The sequence below is a fragment of the Pongo abelii genome, chromosome 2 (genome assembly GCF_028885655.2).
Source record: "Pongo abelii isolate AG06213 chromosome 2, NHGRI_mPonAbe1-v2.0_pri, whole genome shotgun sequence".
Lineage (NCBI taxonomy): Eukaryota > Metazoa > Chordata > Mammalia > Primates > Hominidae > Pongo > Pongo abelii.
This window is the reverse complement of record NC_085928.1, coordinates 91,910,053-91,930,213: the sequence shown is the minus strand read 5'-3', so window position 1 is coordinate 91,930,213 and position 20,161 is coordinate 91,910,053. Positions and strand designations below refer to the sequence as shown.

Sequence of the window (20,161 nt, the reverse complement as noted above, 5' to 3'; positions counted from 1 at the left end):
TGCCTCTGATTTTCTTTTAAACACATTCCAAAATTTCTGACACTTTCTCTGAAATTTGTACTATCTTTAATCACATGTTTCCTGCTTTAAGCAAAGCCTTGTTTATTCTTTGCAATTGTATTCACTGCCCAGGAAACAAGCCAACTTGTTTTTGATGGACAGAGGGAAATATGCCAACTGAACCATGTTTACAATTGCTTTTGGCTATCTCACCATCAATTCTTAGGAAATCAGAAAAATTTTATTTGTGTACTTTTTGCTTGTTGTTGCCTTTGCATTCCTCTTAATTTGTAGTTGTGTGTATGTATTAATTGTAATCGTTTTATCCCTCTGTTAGCTGGTGGCTGTGATTAATTTGTTGTTCAGTGTTTTTCTTTGACCTTCAATGTACTGTCAGGGTAGAGAACTCTGCTGGCAGATTGCACCATCGTCAGCCCTTTTCTCATGTTTTGCTTAGTTACAACAAATGCTGATTTACAACTTGAGATGAAATGCATGGTTTCATAAGAAGGATAACAGATGATAATTTTAGTATTTAGATGAAGAAGCAAAACAACCTTGAATAAAAGATGAATATTGATTTTTAAAAATTTGTTTACCAAGAACTACAGAATTGTGCCTAATTTGACTTAATTTCAGATTTGTTAATTATATGTCTGAGTTAGCCACAAAGAGAACACACTTATTTTAAATTTTTAAATTTAAAGGAAATGAACTTATTCAATTTTGTGCTCAAACACTAGTCATACAACTCTTGTTGTTTTGTTGATTTCCTAAAATTTTTATAGAAATTCAAATTTATGACAGTATGGTTGTTCATACCTGCATTGAAAATTCAGGTGAGGTTGATAGATTTTCTAAAGCCATCGTGATTCCCCACCTTCTTTTGGAATTCCTTCTTTATAGACAGAATATATTGCAATAAATTTAGTTTATGTTTTCTTGGTCATGATCATATTCAGATGTATATTGCTGATGTGCACCCATTCAATTCAACCAACATTTATTGAGTGCCTACTACATGCCAGGCACCAGACTGGCATACAGAAATGGATACACAGTGCCTGACCTCAACTAGTTGGCAGTAGTCTAGCAGGGAGACAGACACATAAACAGATAACTGTGATATAGTGCAGTTAGACTGGGATTGGATTTGGGGTGTTTCAGAAATTCTTTAGTCACACATTTTCAAACAGTCTTTTGGGTCACTTCCACAGATGGCTCATTTCCTCCATTATGTTTTGATCCATCCTAATTTCATCCTAGATTTTCAGTTTATCTTATTTTGCTCCTGTTTCTTCTTTGACCAGAAAATCTCCTTAAATACATTACACCCATTACCAAAGTACTGGTCTATATGTGGTCTATATGGTCTATATGGAAAGTCTATATGTGCAGAGGTACAAATGATCCTATCTATACTGATAAATGGAAAATGTGATTTGCCAAATAGTAGGCTCAGGATGATTCTCATTTATATATTGGGATCATTTATATATATATAAAATCTCCAATATACTTGTATATGATTTGAACATATTTGGAAGAATATATGCCCATCTGTTAGCAATGGCTACTTTGGGGAAATGGGTGTTGGGGGGGGAGGCTTGAACGTTTTGTTTCATATAATTCTGTTCTATTTGATTTTTTTTAACTTAAAAAATTTCTTTAAATGTTTTGAAAAAATTAAAAATAGTAGTTAGTTCTTGGCTATGCAGACCAACAAACCCAAACTAAGTGGAACTAAATGTCCTCCTTTGACACTTCAATCTACTCTTCCCATGATAATCTCTCCCAACCTCTTGCCTAAGCCTTCCCATGAAGCAGACTCTCTTAACACACTGGGCATATTCATTAATGTCTTAAGTTAACATGTATATGTTGAGTGTTTACTATATGCACTGGGAGTCCACCAGAGAAGAGAATAGCTTCCCATTTCTATGTTCCAGCCAAGTGGCACATCCCCTGGCCTCCCCCGGTCTTGTTCTTGTCCTTACCAATCCTGTCTATGGGCTCTTTAAGGCCCACTTCCTCAAGGAAGCCTTCCTTTCCTTCTCCCTCCTCTGAATCTTATAATATTTAATCTGTGTCTTTGGCAGATTCATACTGCCTATACTATAAGTTCTATGAGAATAGCAACAGATCATCTCCATCCTTGTACTTTCAGCCTTCATTATTAGTCATATATTTATTGAGTACCTTGGGGACAGAGTGGGGAAGCTGGTATAGCCTGTACCCTCCTGAAGTAGAGAAAAGAGATATGAAACATGTAACAATGTACATAACCCATTCAGGAGTAGTGTGAATGCTAAGAAAGAGAAGTAGATACTGTTATCAGGATATATACTAAGGAAATAGATGCTGAACTGAGGGTGGTGTTTGGAAAGGCTTCCTTGGGGAGATCCAGTTTAGTGGGGATTTGATGGATGAGATGAGGTCGTTCGGAGGCGGGCCCCAGGTGGGAAGAACTATGGTGCACAGCAGGAAGTTGAAGGTGGTGGGTGTGGAGGAACCCTGGGAATAAGAGGAGTGGAGTTAACAGAAGAGGCTGGAGAAGTAGGCAAGGGTTGGATTGTTCATGGCCTTGAATGCCACCTTAAGGAGTTTGGGTTTCATTCTAAGGAGAGGGGAACAATTGGAGGCTTTTAATTAGAGGAGGAACGGGATCACACTTGCCTTTAGAAAGGTCTCTCTGGCTGATGAAGGGAAATGGACTAGAAAGAGTCCAGGTGTTCCTAGCACAGTGCCTGCCTGACCAGTATGTACTCAAGTATTTGTGGACCAATTGTTCATAAAGTGAATGCCTTTCTATCAGGTTCACAATTTCCTTGCTATCTCCTACATCTACCTGGCACTCTTTCCTGTGGTCTCTTCCTTATCAGCCTTCAAATAGCTCTAAATTTTGCTGCTTATTAAAAAAAAAAAAAGGAAAAAAAAAGACTTAAACATGAACTTCACAAAAGAGGCTATCTAAATAAAAAATGTACTTAGCTCTCCTCCGGGGCTCCTGAACATTTTCCTACTTGTGCTAACTTTTGTACACTGAACACATGCTCCCTCTTTTACTTTGCATGTTTTAAAAAGACTTAAACCGGCACTTCATAAAAGAGGCTATCTAAATTACCAATACACATGTTCAAAGTCAATCAACTTCATTTGGTAACTAGTGAACTACAATTATAAACCACCACAGCACTTACCAGAATGGCAAAAATTAGAGTGACAACACTTAATGTTGTCAAAAATGTGGAACAACGGAGACTTTAACTTGCTGCTGGTGAGAGCATAACTTTGTTCCTCCTCTGTGGAAAACTGGCCACATCTTCTGAAAAGGAAAATACCTTTACTCCAGGACACAGCAATTGCACCAAAACATATGTACAAGGAAATTCATGGCAGCATTATTCATAATAGCCCAAAATGTAAAACAACATTTTTATATGGATAAATCAATTATGGTCTCTTTATACCTTGGACTACTATACAGCAATGAAAATAAATGAACCACAATTACACCAACAACGTAATGTAGCGCAAAAGAATCCAGACACGAAAGCATATGTACTGTGATTGCAATGACAAAAAGGTTAAAATAGGCAAGTTGATATTCTATGCCCTTAGAAATCAGATAGTGGTTACCTTTGGGGTGTAAGGAGTGGGTAGAGTTTGGGAAAGAGCATGGACATAGAGTCCTCGGGGGTCTTCGGTATGTTCTATTTCTCAGCTAGGTAGTTGTTCTGTGAGTGTGTTCACTTTATGATAAATCATTGAGCTGTAGGCTTAGAATTCATGCACTTTTCTGTATGTATAATAAAAAACTAAAAAAGAAAAAAGAAGATACCATCCCAAAGAAACAAAAAGGAATATCAAAGCTGTCTTCTTGACTTTGCATTTGTGGTCAGAATAAACTGAGGCCAGCAGTGGTCAAGGATAACATGGTCAGAGCTTTCTGATGTGTTCTGATGTCATTTCCTTACCCATACCCCCTTTCCTAGGGTTGCTGGGGGTGCTATTTAACAGGATCCTCAGTGCAAGGCAGTGGAATCTTTTTTTGAAGGAATTTTTAAATTTAACCTTGGTTTTGGAGACAAAGTCTTTTCTGGCTTAGTTTTCCTAATGACTTTTACATCGTGCCCTTTGGTTAGTTATCTAACCCATTCACTTAGCCTTCCTCCAGGGCTCCTGAACATTTTCCTCCTTTTGCTAACTTTCATACACTAGACAGACATTCCCTCTTTACTTTGCATGTTTTAAAATTGTAGGCCGGGTGCGGTGGCTCACACCTATAATCTCAGCACTTTGGGAGGCTGATCACAAGGTCAGGAGTTTGAGACCAGTCTGGCTAACATAGTGAAACCCCGTCTCTGCTAAAAATACACAAATTAGCTGGGCATGGTGGCACACACCTGTAGTTCCAGCTACTTGGGATGCTGAGGCAAGATAATTGCTTGAACCTGGGAGGCGGAGGTTGCAGTGAGCGGAGGTCGTGCCACTGCACTCTAGCCTGGTGACAGAGACTCCATCTCAAAAAAAAAAAAAAAAAAGATAAAAAAATTTTAATTGTTACAAGATATATGATTTCATTTTGCAACTCAAAATATAATAAAAATATGTTTTAAAAAATCTTGGCTGTGCCATTCTGACTTAACTATCTGACTTAACTATTGTCATACCTGAAAGACATATCCCCACCATTTGTATTAATAGTTTTATTCTCTTATCTCTGGATTAATGCTTCTGCATAGAGTTAACTATTGGCCAAGTTAGCATAACCCTTTTGAACTTAATTTCCTAATCTGTAATGAGGGTAACAATAGTTCTCTCCTCTTATGGCAGTTGTGAGATTTAAATGAGGTAATACATGCAGAATGCCTGGCATAGCATAGTTGCTCAATAAATAGGACCTCTTTTTGTAAGCCCACAAAGGCAGAAAGTACTGTTGCCTTGTACCTGCAGACCTCAAGTAAGCAGAGCAAGACGTTGTCTAAAGTGGTGGTTTTGTAGAGAACAACTGGCGACCATTCTACCTGGTCCTATTGGAAAAGTAGCTGTTTCCCTAAAACCTCAGTCAGCTTGCAGGAAAGATCAGCCTGGTTTAGTGACAGATGCAGATAAAGCAAACAAGGCTACAAAATGTTTAATTTCTTACAAACCTAGGTGATTATATTGCTGACAGGGCCTGAGGAGTGAGTAGAGTACTCCATATCTTAGGGAATCTTTTAAAATGCTTTAACAAATATATAAGAATCATATATAATTGGCACACACTTTGTTTGAATGCAAACACTGCTGTTAAAGTGGTGCTTAAAAACAGTTTGTTGGCCTTCTCTTCGTACAGGAGAAACATTTCTCTCGTTTACACTACTTACTTGCTTAGCAAACCCTTATTTATCCTATAATGCAAGTGTAATCTGTCCAACATGTCCAAATGCCCACGGATTCTGAATTAGTGGAGTCTGAATTAATGGAATTTTAGGCAGTCTCTCATGCAGAACTACGAGCATTTGAAAACGACCCACTCCAACAGTTTCAAGAACACTCTACAAAAATTACCTCTTCCCTCCCCTTTCCAATTTCTTCTTGTTGTGTTTCAGTTCTGGCATTCAAAGGAGACAGAGGAAGACAGACCCAAACGTATATTCTTAGGACATTTGAATATTTATTGAGAAGCCACAGTTTTCCACACTTCCATAACTGTAGGCTTTATATAAGGCAAAAGCAAGATGGATCCACTACTTTACATGGAAAGAAATAGCTCTGCAGCAAACCCCAGGGTTGTGCAGTTACAGATCAAAATGCAATGTACATGACAGATATAAAAAACAGTGTGGAACAAAATAATTTAAATTATGGTTACAATCTACTGAAGGAAATATCCACATCTTATTATAAACACATTTTTAGTCTAGGGTTGTAATTTAAATATTCGTTTTTTTTACATACACAGTTGAGACGTAAAAGCAAAATAACATTTAAGAGGAGAAAACTTTGACAGAAGACAGTAGTTTTGAACTGTGCGCTTGATGTTAAGTCATGATAGGATTGCCCCCTTGCCGTGGCAATTAAGAGAATCAATCCATTGGTATGTAGCCATCCTTTTTTTGGCTAATTATATAAGTAAATGAAAGGATGGGTTAACAAGGACACAAGGGGTTCATTTTTTAGTTTTAGGGGAAAGAATCAGAAAGAATCAAAAGTTGATTGTTGGAGACTTGCCTTTTGTTTTTCAAAAAATAAAAATAAAAACACAAAGCAGATCTATGTGTTTTAATTAATTTATTTATGTACTCATTTAATTAACTGGCATCCACATACGTGAAACAAAGTGAATGTGCTTGGTGTACTTGCCCTCACATCCATTTACCACCAATGCATACATAGTACATGAATGAAGCATCACTGATCTTTGCTGATAACAGGGACACGCCTAGTGGTTAGACTATGTATTCTCCATGAACAGTATTTAAAGAATGGTGCTCCATATTGCTTGTAAACATATAGACATGGACATCAGGAAATCAGTGGATATGAAGGTCATTTGCTAATCTTGGTACCACATAGCTAAAATGGCAGTTGTATTGATAAACATCTCATGGGCATGGTAGTTGACAGAAAATTCCCTAATGGGTTTAACTAACAGACTAAGGACATGCACTGATTACAGGACTCTGTCCCAGCGGACTCTAGGACCAAACGGTCTAATCGTCTTCTTCGTCTTCCTCATCGCTGTCCTTCATGCTGATGCCCTGCAGTCCCCCACCTTCACTCACTGATGCTGTGGCTTCCTCCACAGTGAGACGGTTCCGGATCGTTTCATAGGTCTTGCTGTTTAAGGTGGAGTCTAGGACCCCTTGCAATCGGAAATCTCTGTAGGTTTTCTAAGGAGGGAAAAGATACAACGATAAGAGAGATCTCATCACCATGATGGGGAGGGAGAAGGTAAAAGCAGGTGTGGGTGTGAGAGCACTGACCTTCAGCTAAATATCACACTTTATGCATTGTCAAATAAAAAGCCACTGTGCTTAGATTTCACTTGTATTGAAAACTGAGATCCTTTGAATGACAGAAAATGAGAAATAGTAACAGGATAAACTATATTAGATGAGACAAAGCAAAGAACATAAGCTTGTGTTTATTCAGTTCCATAAAGGGAAATTTTCCATAATTGTTTTGATTCCTTTTTGTGGACTGGTTCTTTCTCTTAGGTTAGTGTAATGTAATATGATACACACAGGAAGGGGCCATAACATATAAATAATGGATTGAGTGATTATGGTATTTTGTGATTTCTGTTGCAGTCTCGTTTTAGTATTTTTGAGTCTTGTAACTGCATAAGCTGTACTGATATCCCTCTGTCTCATTCACAAGACAGACATATGTATGTTGGTATATGAAACCTATTACAGGCAGCGGCAATTATGAGAAAGATGGAGCGCTAATGCCTCATCAATATGTTGCAGGCATGTGACTCATTTCTTATCTCCTTGGGAAAGAACTGTATCTATTCCGTTCACAACTTTATGGTCTCAGGAAAGAAATTTGGCTCTTTTTCAAGAACAATGGCTTGGTATTACCACACCACAAGTTCTTTCTTTGTTCCTTCAGGCAGTTTCTCTCAGATTTCCTTAGGTATCTCAAGGACTGTTTTTCTAGAAATCCTTCAGCGTTAATTGAATATGACCAGAAGCATCTGGCTGTTGTCTACTTTGTAATTTTTTTTTTTTTTAAAAGGTCTCTAACTACAACTCTCCTCATCACACTGCATATCATTTCAGCTACTGATTCTGCTGTTTGTTTCTCCTATTGATATAGGAAACTTGCTAAAGGGGCAAGACAAGGAATGCTAACATACGTCAACACCACTCCCATCATTATTTCTTTTTTTTCTTTTTTTTTTTTTTCCAAGATGGCATCTCGCTCTGTCGCCCAGGCTGGAGTGCAGCAGAGCGATCTCAGCTCACTGCAACCTCCACCCCCCGGGGTTCAAACGATTCTCCTGCCTCAGCCTCCTGAGTAGCTGGGATTATAGGTGCCCGCCACCATGCCCAACTAATTTTTGTATTTTTAGTAGAGACGGGGTTTCACCATGTTGGCCAGGATGGTCTCGATCTCCTGACCTTGTGATCCACCCGCCTCCTGACCTTGTGATCCACCCGCCTCGGCCTCCCAAAGTGCTGGGATTACAGGCGTGAGCCATCGTGCCCGGCCCATTATTTCTATTTTTAATAGTCCATCTAATGCAGTCATGATAGCAACAATCACAATGTCAAACCCTCTTGAAGGTCACATGTTGTAATGACTACAGAGTTAACGAGTGAACCCAGTTTGGCTTACTGAAGTCCAATAACAAAAAAGTAATCTGGTTTAGACATTAAATTATAAGGTTATCCTCAATCATGCGTCAACCTGCAAGGCTCGCTGAGAGGAGGAAGCTAGACAGCTATCTGAACAGTGTTTTCACTTTGATGGGGACGGGTAAGAGACTGAATAAATGTTAGGCATGGTGTGGGCCAGATATCTACACAACTAACTTAAATTTTTGTACTTTTCAATCATTTGTTCTGTTGCCACTTAGAATAACATAATTGTTGCCAGAATATGATGGGGAAAATAAAGGTAAAAAGCATTTCAGTATTCTCTCTTTTATTCAAATTCCATAGCAACGTGTATACCAACTAGACTCTCAATGCCTAAGTGCAGAGACCACATCTAGTCATTTTTGAATCCTCCATCTAGTAATATACAAGTAGAGGCCCACCTAATATTTATCCAATGTTGAATGAATAAATAAATGCTTGCTGAATAATGAATGAATGGATGAATAAATGAAGTGGCTGTTGATGCAAGAAAGAAAGCCAATTATCCTTGGAAATTTGCCCTGGAGGAGGAGGCCTCTGGGTGATGTTCTTGGTTTAAAGGTTGTGAATTCTGCTTCATAGCTCCAAGTTGTGGCATGAGTTAAGCTGAACCCACATTTTGCAAAAGTGAAGGGGGTTCCTTTGGCAGTGACATTTCTGTATCCCTTCTCTGTGGTTCATACCACATTTTTTTTTTGTTCTGGCAAAAGGCCAAGATTAAACCTCCCCTCTGACTTATATTTTTCCTTCATAAAATATTGTTAATTTCCAACACCAATCTGGAAATAGAAATAATGGGAAGATAATTTTTAAGTATGGAAATTCTATCTTCTTTTCATGTCTACCCAATAAGGGTCAAACAGAAAATTTCCCCAAAGTGTATTTATGCACAGAAAATGGAATTCAAGTGATCAGGCGACCACTTGACTATTGAGCTGGTCCTAAGGAACTGAAGTAAAAAAATGTGAAAATGAGGCTGGGTCCACAGTCTAAGTGTATACATTCCTTTTTTAAGAGCTGTAATACACTGCTGTCTATAACCTTTCCCGGGTGGATGCTTTGTGAGATCAAATGCAGATAATAATAATTCTCCTTAATTACACACAACGGAACAGCAATTGGTTGTAAGTCAGCACTGGGGTAAAGTGAAATGGTGCTGATCCAAAAGAGACTAAGAAACGGGGTGGGGGTGGGGTGCCCAGGAGTGGGTGTTGCAGGGACTTTTGGCAAACTGTTAAGAAATAGACATTCAGCTACATTTACTGTTAAAATATTTTAAAGGACTTTGTGCTTTGAATGAGATTTTTGCATAGGAATGTTTTAAAACCCTCTATGGTGAAGCATCAAATGGAAACTGAAATGATCAAAAATTTATTTACCCCCTTCTGTGATCTTATTATTTCATGTAAACCACTGAGATTTCACACTGAAATAATAATCATTAGTCCAAGCCGCACACACAAGAACAAGGGAAAAAGCTACTTTCAGGGTATGTTATCTCACCTTTGTGATCCTTTACATTTGATTGTATACACGCATTGTAAGAGGAACTACTTCAATTAACTATGAGAACGATATTGATTTGCATTCTGATAATGATCACAGGACATATTTAGAAATAGCTGGGGGTAAATATTTCTATTAAATTAATAGTGGCAAAATTTTATTTAATTAAACTATAAATGAAATTGGTAATGGATGTGATTAACATAATGGCACCAAAAGCCAGTTTTTGAAAGTCTAATGCAAAGGACACGATGGCCTCTGCAGTATTTTTGCATGGCAAAACAAAGTATTTTTCCTCTCTGGAAAAAGATATCAAATTCATTTGTCTTAAATTTCCCTTTGCTGTCTGAGTAACACATTTATCATGCATCACAAAACAATTGCATAGGTTTGTCTTGTATGAGATACTATTTTATATGTAAACTAATATTCTTTGTGTTAAGCTTTGCAGCTTGCCAGTGAAATATATTTCAGTAAGCTATTTGCAAAGAAGAATAATTATCTTTTCTTTTACCTTTACCATCCTAATTAGTGTTTTCAACTGATAAATGTGAAGCTGTAAGTCCATCCGGTCCGTCAACCAGGTGCAGATCACGTTCATGGAGCTGTTGTACCATTGCTGAAAAAAGAGACAAAAGTTCTCCAGCCAACACATCATGGAGCATTTATAGGGCAGAGAGAGAGCAGGCAATGTTTGAGTACCCCACTCTGTTCCAGGAGGAAACAAAATGGTTAAAGAGAATTTGAGAGCATAGAGATTAATGAACGTTAGTTTATACAAAATTACAAGGTACTGGATACTGGACCAATCTAAGACAGACCAGTTAGGACCCTGAATCTAATTGAACTCTTCCACGACAGACATTTCCTATGTTTCAATTCATAGAGACCATCTTTTGCACTTCTGATTCTCTTTTTTATTGGTCAATTTTACACCATTTATATTCAATACACTAATTATTTCCTAATGTCATTGTCTTTGGTTCCAGAGAGATGAGGGCTTCTCCACTGGATTAATTGATGTTCCTTGCCACTTACTGTTTGAAAATTCCACACCCTCTCTGCTAAGTACGATACTGGAAATTGGGCTGAGAGCCTTAGGAATTTAGGGGCAAGTTTATCTTCATTTACCTGATTGAGGAGTGCTGATAAAGACAATGAATGAAGATTTCTCTTTAAGGGCCAAACTGTACTCTGGGCAGCTTATGTGCCCTTACATTGGCTGTGCAATCTGTTTTAATCTTAACACCAAAAAATTATGGAAGATGAGAGAAAAAAAAACCATCTACAAATGAGCTCATTTCAAGCTGTTGAAATCATACTTCCCCTTAAGGGGGTTAAATTTTGCTTCTTGTCTGTGAAAAATGCTTGAAGCTGTGTCACTTTAGACTGCCACCCCTGTGGTGCAGGAAGTCTCTGGTGCAGTATAATTTTGCAGTACTGCTCATATATTCATAAATCTCACTCGGAGACATATGAACAGTGTTATGAAGTGTCAGTATAAAAAAAAAATCTAATCTTTTAAACTTCACCAGGTTTCATTACGCTCTGCCGCTTATACCAAACAATTTACAAATAAAATGAAAAGGTGTGGATGGACCTATATATTTATTTATAGGGGATCTATATGAACTGTGCATAGAAAAGATGCAAAAAAGAAAGACTGGTTAGAGAATTGAGATGATGCATACTCTCATGCTAACCAATACACACGCACATGCACGCGCACGCACACACACATCGCACACCAGTGGGGATTCGAAAAGCATAAATAAAAACATGTTTCTGATGGTAACTCCACCCTTTCTCACCTAAAGATCATCCAAAATCAGTTTATGCCTAACACTCACAGTTTTTCCGAAGCCTTGTTTCTGACTTAATTTCTCTTAAAAAAAATTAATTTAGGTTTTTACTTGCAAGGTAGAACTGCCAAGTTTCACCTTGCAAGAAACGACACAGTCTCAGCCATGGCGTACAGAAGCCCTCTTTGCAATCTTTCATTTCTAGGCTCCTTCCTCATCAGAGCCAATTGTGGCTCTCTTTGGAGCCCAGCCGCAACAGAGACCACACTACCCCAATCGAGGCAGCACTGCAGCCTCACAGCCAACTTCTGCTCTTTTAAAGATCATGGAGGCGAAACTGTCAGTTTTAGGAACCTTCTGTCCCTCCCCAGGGAGCAGGAGGGGTAGGAAGTAGATTTTTTTTTTTTTTTTTGAGATTTGCAGTTCACTCCATGGAGGCAGGGTGTTTGCTGGGGTCAAGCTGCTTCAGGCATGGACAGGTTTTCCCCTCTAGGGGTGAGAACATTTTACTGAAAAATTTTTTTTTGGTAGTGGTTGTTGGGGGGTGTTTTTGGCACCTCCTGCCTTGGGATTCTGGAGCTTTTGCTGTCACTGCATCTGGGTTTGTTAAGAAGGGGCCCAGGGACAGGGTGATCACTGGGTCACTGGTATTCTGGCAGCCCTACCTTACTCCTGGCAACTGGGGGGCTCTCTTGTGCTAACCCCAGGCCTCAAATTCCACATTTACTGGTTGTAGCTGACATGTAATCTGGGGGGCTCAACAGATCTATTTTGAGAATTATGATCAACCTCCCCTTACCCCCAGCCTCCTGGGATTGGAAGATGACCTTCGAGCAATCCTGGCAACCTCCTGGCCAAACCTACAATTCCAGGGCCTCATGATGGGTACATCTCAGGGACACAAAAGAGGAGTGTGGCACTCTGGCTTCTAGGCAGAGGTGGCATTTTGCTTTGGCTGTGACAACAGGCAAACCGGCGCTGGCTTATATCACTGCCAGCAAGCCTTGTGCAACATGCCTTTTTCTCTTTGCTGAGAGACGTGCCACCTTTCAGGAAAAAAAAAAATAAAATAAAATAACGCAACCCCCTGCCGCCCCTCCATTTTATGTAAGCAGTTCCCACTCTTGTAAATGGCTTCTAGTAGTAAAAAATAAAAATAAAAATAAAAAGGTAGGAGACTATCAACAATCTTGCTCGGCTGCCGAAAGGGTAGGGAGGTAGAAATTGCATACAGCAATGAATCAGTGCATCACACGCAGCCTCCCACCCCAGGAGAACAAGAAAGCCCTGGAACATCCATGCTTTCCTTCCTGGATCTCACATCTAGCAAAAGAAGTGTAAAAAATGTATGATGCCCCATTGGCTACACATTTAAAGAGGCAAAAGGGAGTAAGTCACTCCTTTCCAAACCTTATGCTCAGGAGATGAAATTGGAGGCACTTTTGGATGCAGCACAGTGCTAACTTGGTTTTCCAGAAAGGCGCTTCAAGGCATTTGGATGTCGGAAAAAGCAGGAGGCACTGCCTTCTAGAACTTTAAAATGTTAGAGGTACAGGGGATCTTCCACATTATCTGTTGTAGAGGAGGAAACAAAGGCCCAGAGAGGTGAAGTGACTTGCCAATGTCACACAGTGAGTGCCTCCAGAAGCAGCAGCTCTCCAGGATAGCCACTGCATTGAAAGAGCGGACTGTCTTCCTTTCCTCCTCCCTAAGGGATGGAGCAGTGTGTTTGCCGGTCATGACAGCCGATCTTGCACATCTCTTCCCAAATCCGCGTTCAGGGATATCACATTGATAGCTAGAAATAGGCCTTCGTGGGGGATTTTTTCATCATGGAAATTGGCAAATGCCACAAACCAGGGCTTTCTCCCTCCCAGAAAGCCAGTCATTAAACATTTATCAGCACAATCCTTGGTGTCTCGGTTGGTCTGCTCTTCCTCATGGGGCTCACAGTGCTTATTAATCGGGTTTGCTTTATTTGAGATGGATGGGAATGCAGCAGATTTGTTATGATTCTTCAAAAGAGGAAATTAATACAATATTTTAAGTGCTCCCTATTTTGTTTAGTCCGTGGTTCAGATATGCCTTTTCCAGAGCTACCCTAACACCTGGGCACTAACTTTTCGGTAAAATATAAGTCTGTAGAAATAAGAATTGTGGGCTGATGACATGTACTAAGTATTTAAGTATAATTTCTACTCCTTTACTGCCTCCCTTTAATTCAAATATATTAATTTGAAACTTGCTAAATAAAGCTACTTTAATCCTAAAAAACAGCACTAAAGAAATAAAGCCCCCAACAGCCTGGGCATCTTTAAAATATGCCCTCTGGGGAAAATTCTGTGAAGGTTTTGAACTTGTCACCCAAAAGGATGCCCATCATAGACAACAGGGCCCTTGGAAAGGTGGGAACTTCTTCAGTAGCTGAACTGGATCTGAAGGCTCTATTTAAAAGAAGCTGGAAGGCTTATCTAAAAATCTGCCACTTAATTCTTCTTTCTTTCTACAGTATAGTGATTAAGAGCACAGGCCCTAACATCCACCTGGGTTTTTGATCTTGGGCAAGTTACTTACGTTCTCAGAGACTCAGTTTCCTGATGAAAATGGAGACTAACTAGCCTTTATAGGCTTTTTCTGATGGGTAAATGAAATCATGCTCATAAAGCACTCACAACGGCATTTGGCACATGATAAGGCCTCAATAAATGTTAGCTACCACCACGTCCACCACTGCAATCAACATCATCATCATCATCATCATCATCATCATCATCATCTTTCTTCTCTTTTTTCTCTCCCTCTCTCAACCTAAAAGATTCCCAAAAACAAGGGAGAAAGCAGAACACGTTACCAGGGAAAGTCATGTGGTGGTGAAGAAAATTATTCCCATTGGAATATTTCTGGAATTGTATGCATGCCTTGTAGGACACACAAGTAGCCCCTTAACCATGCAATTGTGTTGTAAAGTTTTTTCTGGTAGATCACCACCCAAACTTTGGGTTCATAAAGCACATTTTAAACTATATTGACCTAGATTTACGTCTTGAATTAAAAAGATTCAGACACAGAATGAGTGATTTCTCAAACCCTGTGGGGTGAGTTACAGCTTCACCCTACACTGGCTACTTATTGGCTGGGTAACCTCAAGGAAATTACTTAATTCTCTGACCCTCAGTCTCCTTTTGGGGTTAATACCAGTACTCTCTTCATGGGATTACTGTGAGCATTAAAAGAAATCATTTATGTGGAGGGCCTAGCAGAGTGAGTGTCACATAGTAAGGACTCAATAAAATTTACCCACCGTTGTTATCCCTTTCAGAAACATCATGGATATACTTTCTTTTTGTTTGTTTTTCTTTTTTTGAGACAGAGTCTTGCTCTGTGTTCAGGCTGGAGTGCAGTGGCATGATCTTGGCTCACTGCAACCTCTATCTCCCAGGTTCAAGTGATCCTCCTGCCTCAGCCTCCTGAGTAGCTGGGACTACAGGTACAAGCCACCATGTCCAGATAATTTTTTGTACTTTTACTAGAGATGGGGTTTTGCCATGTTGGCCAGGCTGGTCTTGAACCCCTGACCTCAGGTGATCTGCCCATCTTGGCCTCCCAAAGTGCTGGGATTACAGGTATGAGCCACTGCACCTGGCCCATGGACATACTTTCAATATGTGACAGAAAGACATTTTTTTGATCCTCCGTTTCTAGTAAGAAGCTTAGATCATTAATATGCAGATACATTTGGGTCACCCATTCTGCCCTGCAAACATACTGACTTCACGTAGAGAAATCCTTAAACATAAAATATTTCTTCTCTAACATTCGGGTTCACTAAGGCCAGGATTAGGGTGAGGGAGTAGGACAGGGTTGTACAAGTGCAGGATCAGATCCTGTCTTTAATGAAAATTTTGATATTTCAGTCATCATGGATTTTTTGCACTAACTTTGATTTTACAAAAATGTTGTATTAAAATGTTATTTATCTTGGTTACTATATTTTTTGGTTCTCCCTTAAATTTTGTGATAGAAAAGTTGCTCACTTACCTCTTTCTAGCCCTGCTCTTGGGTTCACTGTTCCCCTGGAAACTTTACCCCCTGGAAGGGATTAGGCTTGAGAGACAAGATGAGTAATTAACACCTTATTGGACATTATAGGATTCACAGAAAATGGGCTTTCATTTAGCTCTGGATACTATCTAATCAGCTATATAGAGTGTTGCTACAATGATTGCTACTGCAGTTATGTCTTCTGTCATGATAGCCACTCTCATTTACATGAGTCTTAATTCCTGACCCCCAACATCTTGATGTTAATTTGATATCCTACAAAGACATTACTGTTAATGGTACCTTTGTTTTCAGAACAAGCCATATATCACAGATGAGTGGCAGTGGAAAGAAGGAGTAGTGGCTGAGAGCAGATAGAACCACTGACTGTATTTTCATACTCACTTGTCACAAGAGTAATTTATCCCTTGAACTTACAAAAACCCCTGTCAGACCAGACAATTCCGTAGGACTTTAGAGTCTACTGTTTTCAGCAAAGTACTATTTTGTACGGGATTCCTAATATACACCCATATGCACTTACATGCATGTTCAATTCATAAGAATAGTTGCCTACTCATTGAACATGGAGCCCTTATAATGTTCAGACACTACACGAAATATACTACAAGCATTATATAGTTTAATCATTGAATTGAACTCAAGATGTTGACACTATTAACAGCCTCGCTTTGTAGATGAGAGAAAAGGGCATAGATAGGTTACATAAGCAGCCTATGGTCACACAACTAGTAAGTGGTGGGACAAGTTTCAAGTTGGTTATTTACCACTACATCAGTATAAAAGTTGTTTGCATTCAACTTGGTACTTTATAGAAGTAATGGATTGGTTACACAGAAACAGCTCTAGTCCTAGGTGTCCCTAGAGCAAATTCATTGAGCTTTGAAATTCTCAAAGAAGTGCGTGGGTAGGACAATGCTGTTGAAACTGTTTCTCTTAGAGCCTGAGCTTGGCTTGGTGTTGGAAAGATTCTACATTTTATGAAGATAGAAAGTTGCTAAGCAGAGTGTGGGGACTCAGGGGCATCCCCATGGAAAACCACTCAACAGCCTTAAGAACTGATGGATGGGAGACAATCATTGCTGACTCTTAAGGGAAATGATTAGAAAAAGGTGAATGAGGCCGAAGGCTACCATTTCTTGGCTAGCATTGGCACAATTTTTCTCGTCCCCTATCACCCTACCTCCTCTTCTATTTTAGGTTGGTAACTCATCAATTGCTAGTGGAAGAAACTAGAAAAGTTGCCTTCATCACAATGACTGAATATTCCTAACAGAGTTTTAGAGATAGAAAAGCTATAACATTGATCAAAATTTCTGAAAAATTACATATCATAGGCTTTACAATTTTTAGTGAATCAGGAGAGCAAAATGGTAGAGCCTTTTCATGTCAGGGGAAAAAAACTGTCTCATGTGAAATTAAAGATGTCATCAGGAAGCACTAGAAGAGAAGAATTTTAGGCAAAGTCACAAATCCAGTGAAAATAGTCTAATCCAAACTCAGTTCTTCCTGTGTTGCTTTTTTCTTCACAGGAAAATTTTATTGAAGTATAACACACATACTGTAGTAAATCACTTTTAGCAACACACACACATACATATATACACGCACACATACTCCCAACAAGATATGTTGCCCCATGCCTATAAGTGAGGGAAATATTTAGCCCAATATCATACAAATGAGCTCTTTAAAAAATAATGGCCTAAGAACAAATAACCATATCATGCAGAAACACACACCTTTACACACCTTCTTTGATTGAAAACTTGTGACTCAGTCCAATATATCTCCATCCTGAGTGACAGCTGAAATCCACTAGGAACTGAGTTCTATTGTTAGTTCATTTCTAAACATGTATTTCCTTTGAAACTGGCAGGTTCAAGCCATCTATATTAGGAAAGCAAAGCATTAAATGCCTGGGCAGTTCATATCTAAATTCTAAACAGTGCTATGGTTGAATCTTTATCATCATCCATAGTTTCACTTCACGGATGAGGAAACTGAGACTCAGAAGTAAAGGGGTCTAGCAGCTAGCAAGAGATGGAGCATCGACTTAAAATTCTGAGAGGCACTGCAACCTGTGGCTAAGAAAATGCACTTGACTCAGACCACTTGTGTTTGGATCCTGACAAATTCCTAACACCCCTGTGCCTCAGTTTCCTCATCTGGTAAGTGGAGATAATAATAAAACCTAGTTAGGATTAAATGAGTTATTTAGGTGCCGAGCGCGTATAACAGTGCCAGGCACATACTAAGTATTGGGTATTATTATCTGAGCCATGTTGTCCTACCCTGCTTCCCAAATAAGAAATCACAACTCCTTAAGTGTGATTGTACAAAACTTTCTGAGCAGCAGGCCAAGCACAGTAGCTCACAGTGCCTGTAATCCCAGCACTTTGGGAGGCTAAAGTGGGAGGATCACCTGAAGCCAGGAGTTTGAGACCAGCCTGAGCAACACAGTGAGACACCGTCTCCACAAAAAATTTAAAAATTAGCCAAGTATGGTGGTGTGTGCCTGTAGTCCTAGCTACTCAGGAGGCTGAGGTGGGAGGATTGCTTGAGCCCAGGGGTTTGGGGTTCCAGTGCTATGATTTTGCCATTGTACTCCAGCCTGGGGAACAGAGCAAAGCCCTGTCTCTGAAAAAAAACAAACAAACAAACAATCAAACAAATGCCACCTTTTTGAGCAGCTTCTGTTTTTCTAAAAACGCCTGAGCAAGCAGGTAATTTGGTAACTGTTTGGTAACCAGTCGGTGTTTTTGAACTGAATGCTGGAGGATTTTTATATTTTCTCTGGAAAGTTCCCTTTCTCTAACCCAACACAGCCACACCTCAGAGAAACTGGCACAGCATCTTGCCTAGAGGGGCTAATGAAATAACATTTTGTTTGTTGGCAAGGAGTCAAAGAGGAAGATAATACTTTGACCACGCCCATGTGACCAAGTTCTTCATTTTGTTTTTGGTGACAAAAGTGAACTATTATTTAAGGGAAAAAACCCCTACAACCTATTTCAATTGCTATATTGAAATACTGTAATGAAATATTTTATGTTTGAAGCTTTCAATGCATATTTCTTCCTTACAATTTGGGTAATTTAAGAACATGTGAAAAGCATCATTCAGGGTTTCTTTACACTTCCACCAAAGTCCCTGTAGCTTCATTAGCCTAAGCCAAAATTCCACAGCCCCCTGGGTCTCTCAGGTTTAACGATCACCGGGGATCTGGTTGTATTTGGTGTTCTAATCAAAGATTCACAGAGGGTCTGACAAAGAAACCCTGGCACATTCAAGCCATCTATGCCAAGTGGGCAAAGCACTAAAGGACGGCACGCAGTTCATAGCAAGTTTCCAGATTTGTCAAAGCTTCCCAAGGGCTGAACAAATACTTTCTAAAAGGGCATATCCTCCAAATGCGTTCAAAAACCAGTATGCCGTTGAAAGATACAATCTTCTGCCTTACTTGAGTGTTGCTATAATTCAGGATTCATCCTTCAAAACAACTGCTCTTAGAAATGGGTATTTCCCAGTCACAGCTTCAGGACGCGCAGCTAACAGCACAAAGCTATAATCAGACACCAAAGCTATAATCAGACACCGAAGCTCTAATCAGACACCAAAATCAGAGGGTACAGATAATGAGAATGACCTTCTCAGCTGCCCTAAGTGTCATTTTTAGTTGAGGGTAGGATTTTTTTTTTTTTTAACATCCATAATTCTTTGGATACCTAAAAACCCATGCCATTGAAGTCTTTACAAAGCTATCAATGCTGTGGCTTTTCAGGATGGCCGGGTCCTAAAGTTTGGATGGCAGCTCCCTGAGGACTCACTGACGGAGGAGTCTGAGACAACGTGCTACAACTACAGTTTCAGAGACTATGGCTTTCTATAACCTGCTGCTGAGAGAATTCAGCTCCTCTTTTGCCTTTAGCCTTTTCTCATTAGGAAGAGATAATGCAAAACACATAATAATTTACAAGATATATTTAAATTGTTACTGCTTAAAATATTTGCTGCTTCTATGGGAAGGTATAAGGGATTTAACATTTGGGAGCATTATTTTAACTCCCTTAGGAAGGTCCTAAATATCTTGATTTTTTATTAAGATAAGCAGTTATCTATTCATGACCAAATTCCAACTCTGTAAAATGTGTAATAAGTAATTCTTTAGCATCAAAATTTTAAACGAATGATTAAAGGGATGAATCCACATGTAGACTCCTGACTTAATGCATTTCAGCCTTCTGACCCAAGTCAGTCCTATTGCATGGGGGAAATTTCAAGGGGAGGCAAGAGTCCAGAAGGATCCTTTCTAAAAGCAAATCAAGCAGGGGAGTTTAATCCAAAGCTTAGCTTATACGCACTATCTAGGGGTCTCTCTCTGGAAGACACATTTTGTGGGGAATTTTTAGCTAGCCAAAGCCAGAATACAAG

At 39.4% G+C, this 20,161-nt stretch overlaps 1 protein-coding gene across 13 annotated transcripts in view; it reads right to left on the bottom strand.

Annotated features, from left to right (window-relative positions):
- Positions 1–5,639: 5,639 nt before the first annotated feature.
- The window catches only part of CADPS (calcium dependent secretion activator), a 474,942-nt gene continuing 460,420 nt past the window's right edge, over positions 5,640–20,161 (bottom strand). For all 13 annotated transcript variants that reach the window (XM_054551945.2, XM_054551946.2, XM_054551947.2 and 10 more), the window contains 2 exons: positions 10,378–10,482; positions 5,640–6,878 (listed from right to left, as the gene is read on the bottom strand). In XM_054551945.2, coding sequence (XP_054407920.1) covers positions 6,699–6,878; positions 10,378–10,482 — 285 coding nt within the window. In that variant the 3' untranslated portion in view covers positions 5,640–6,698. The remainder of the gene's footprint in view (positions 6,879–10,377; positions 10,483–20,161) is intronic.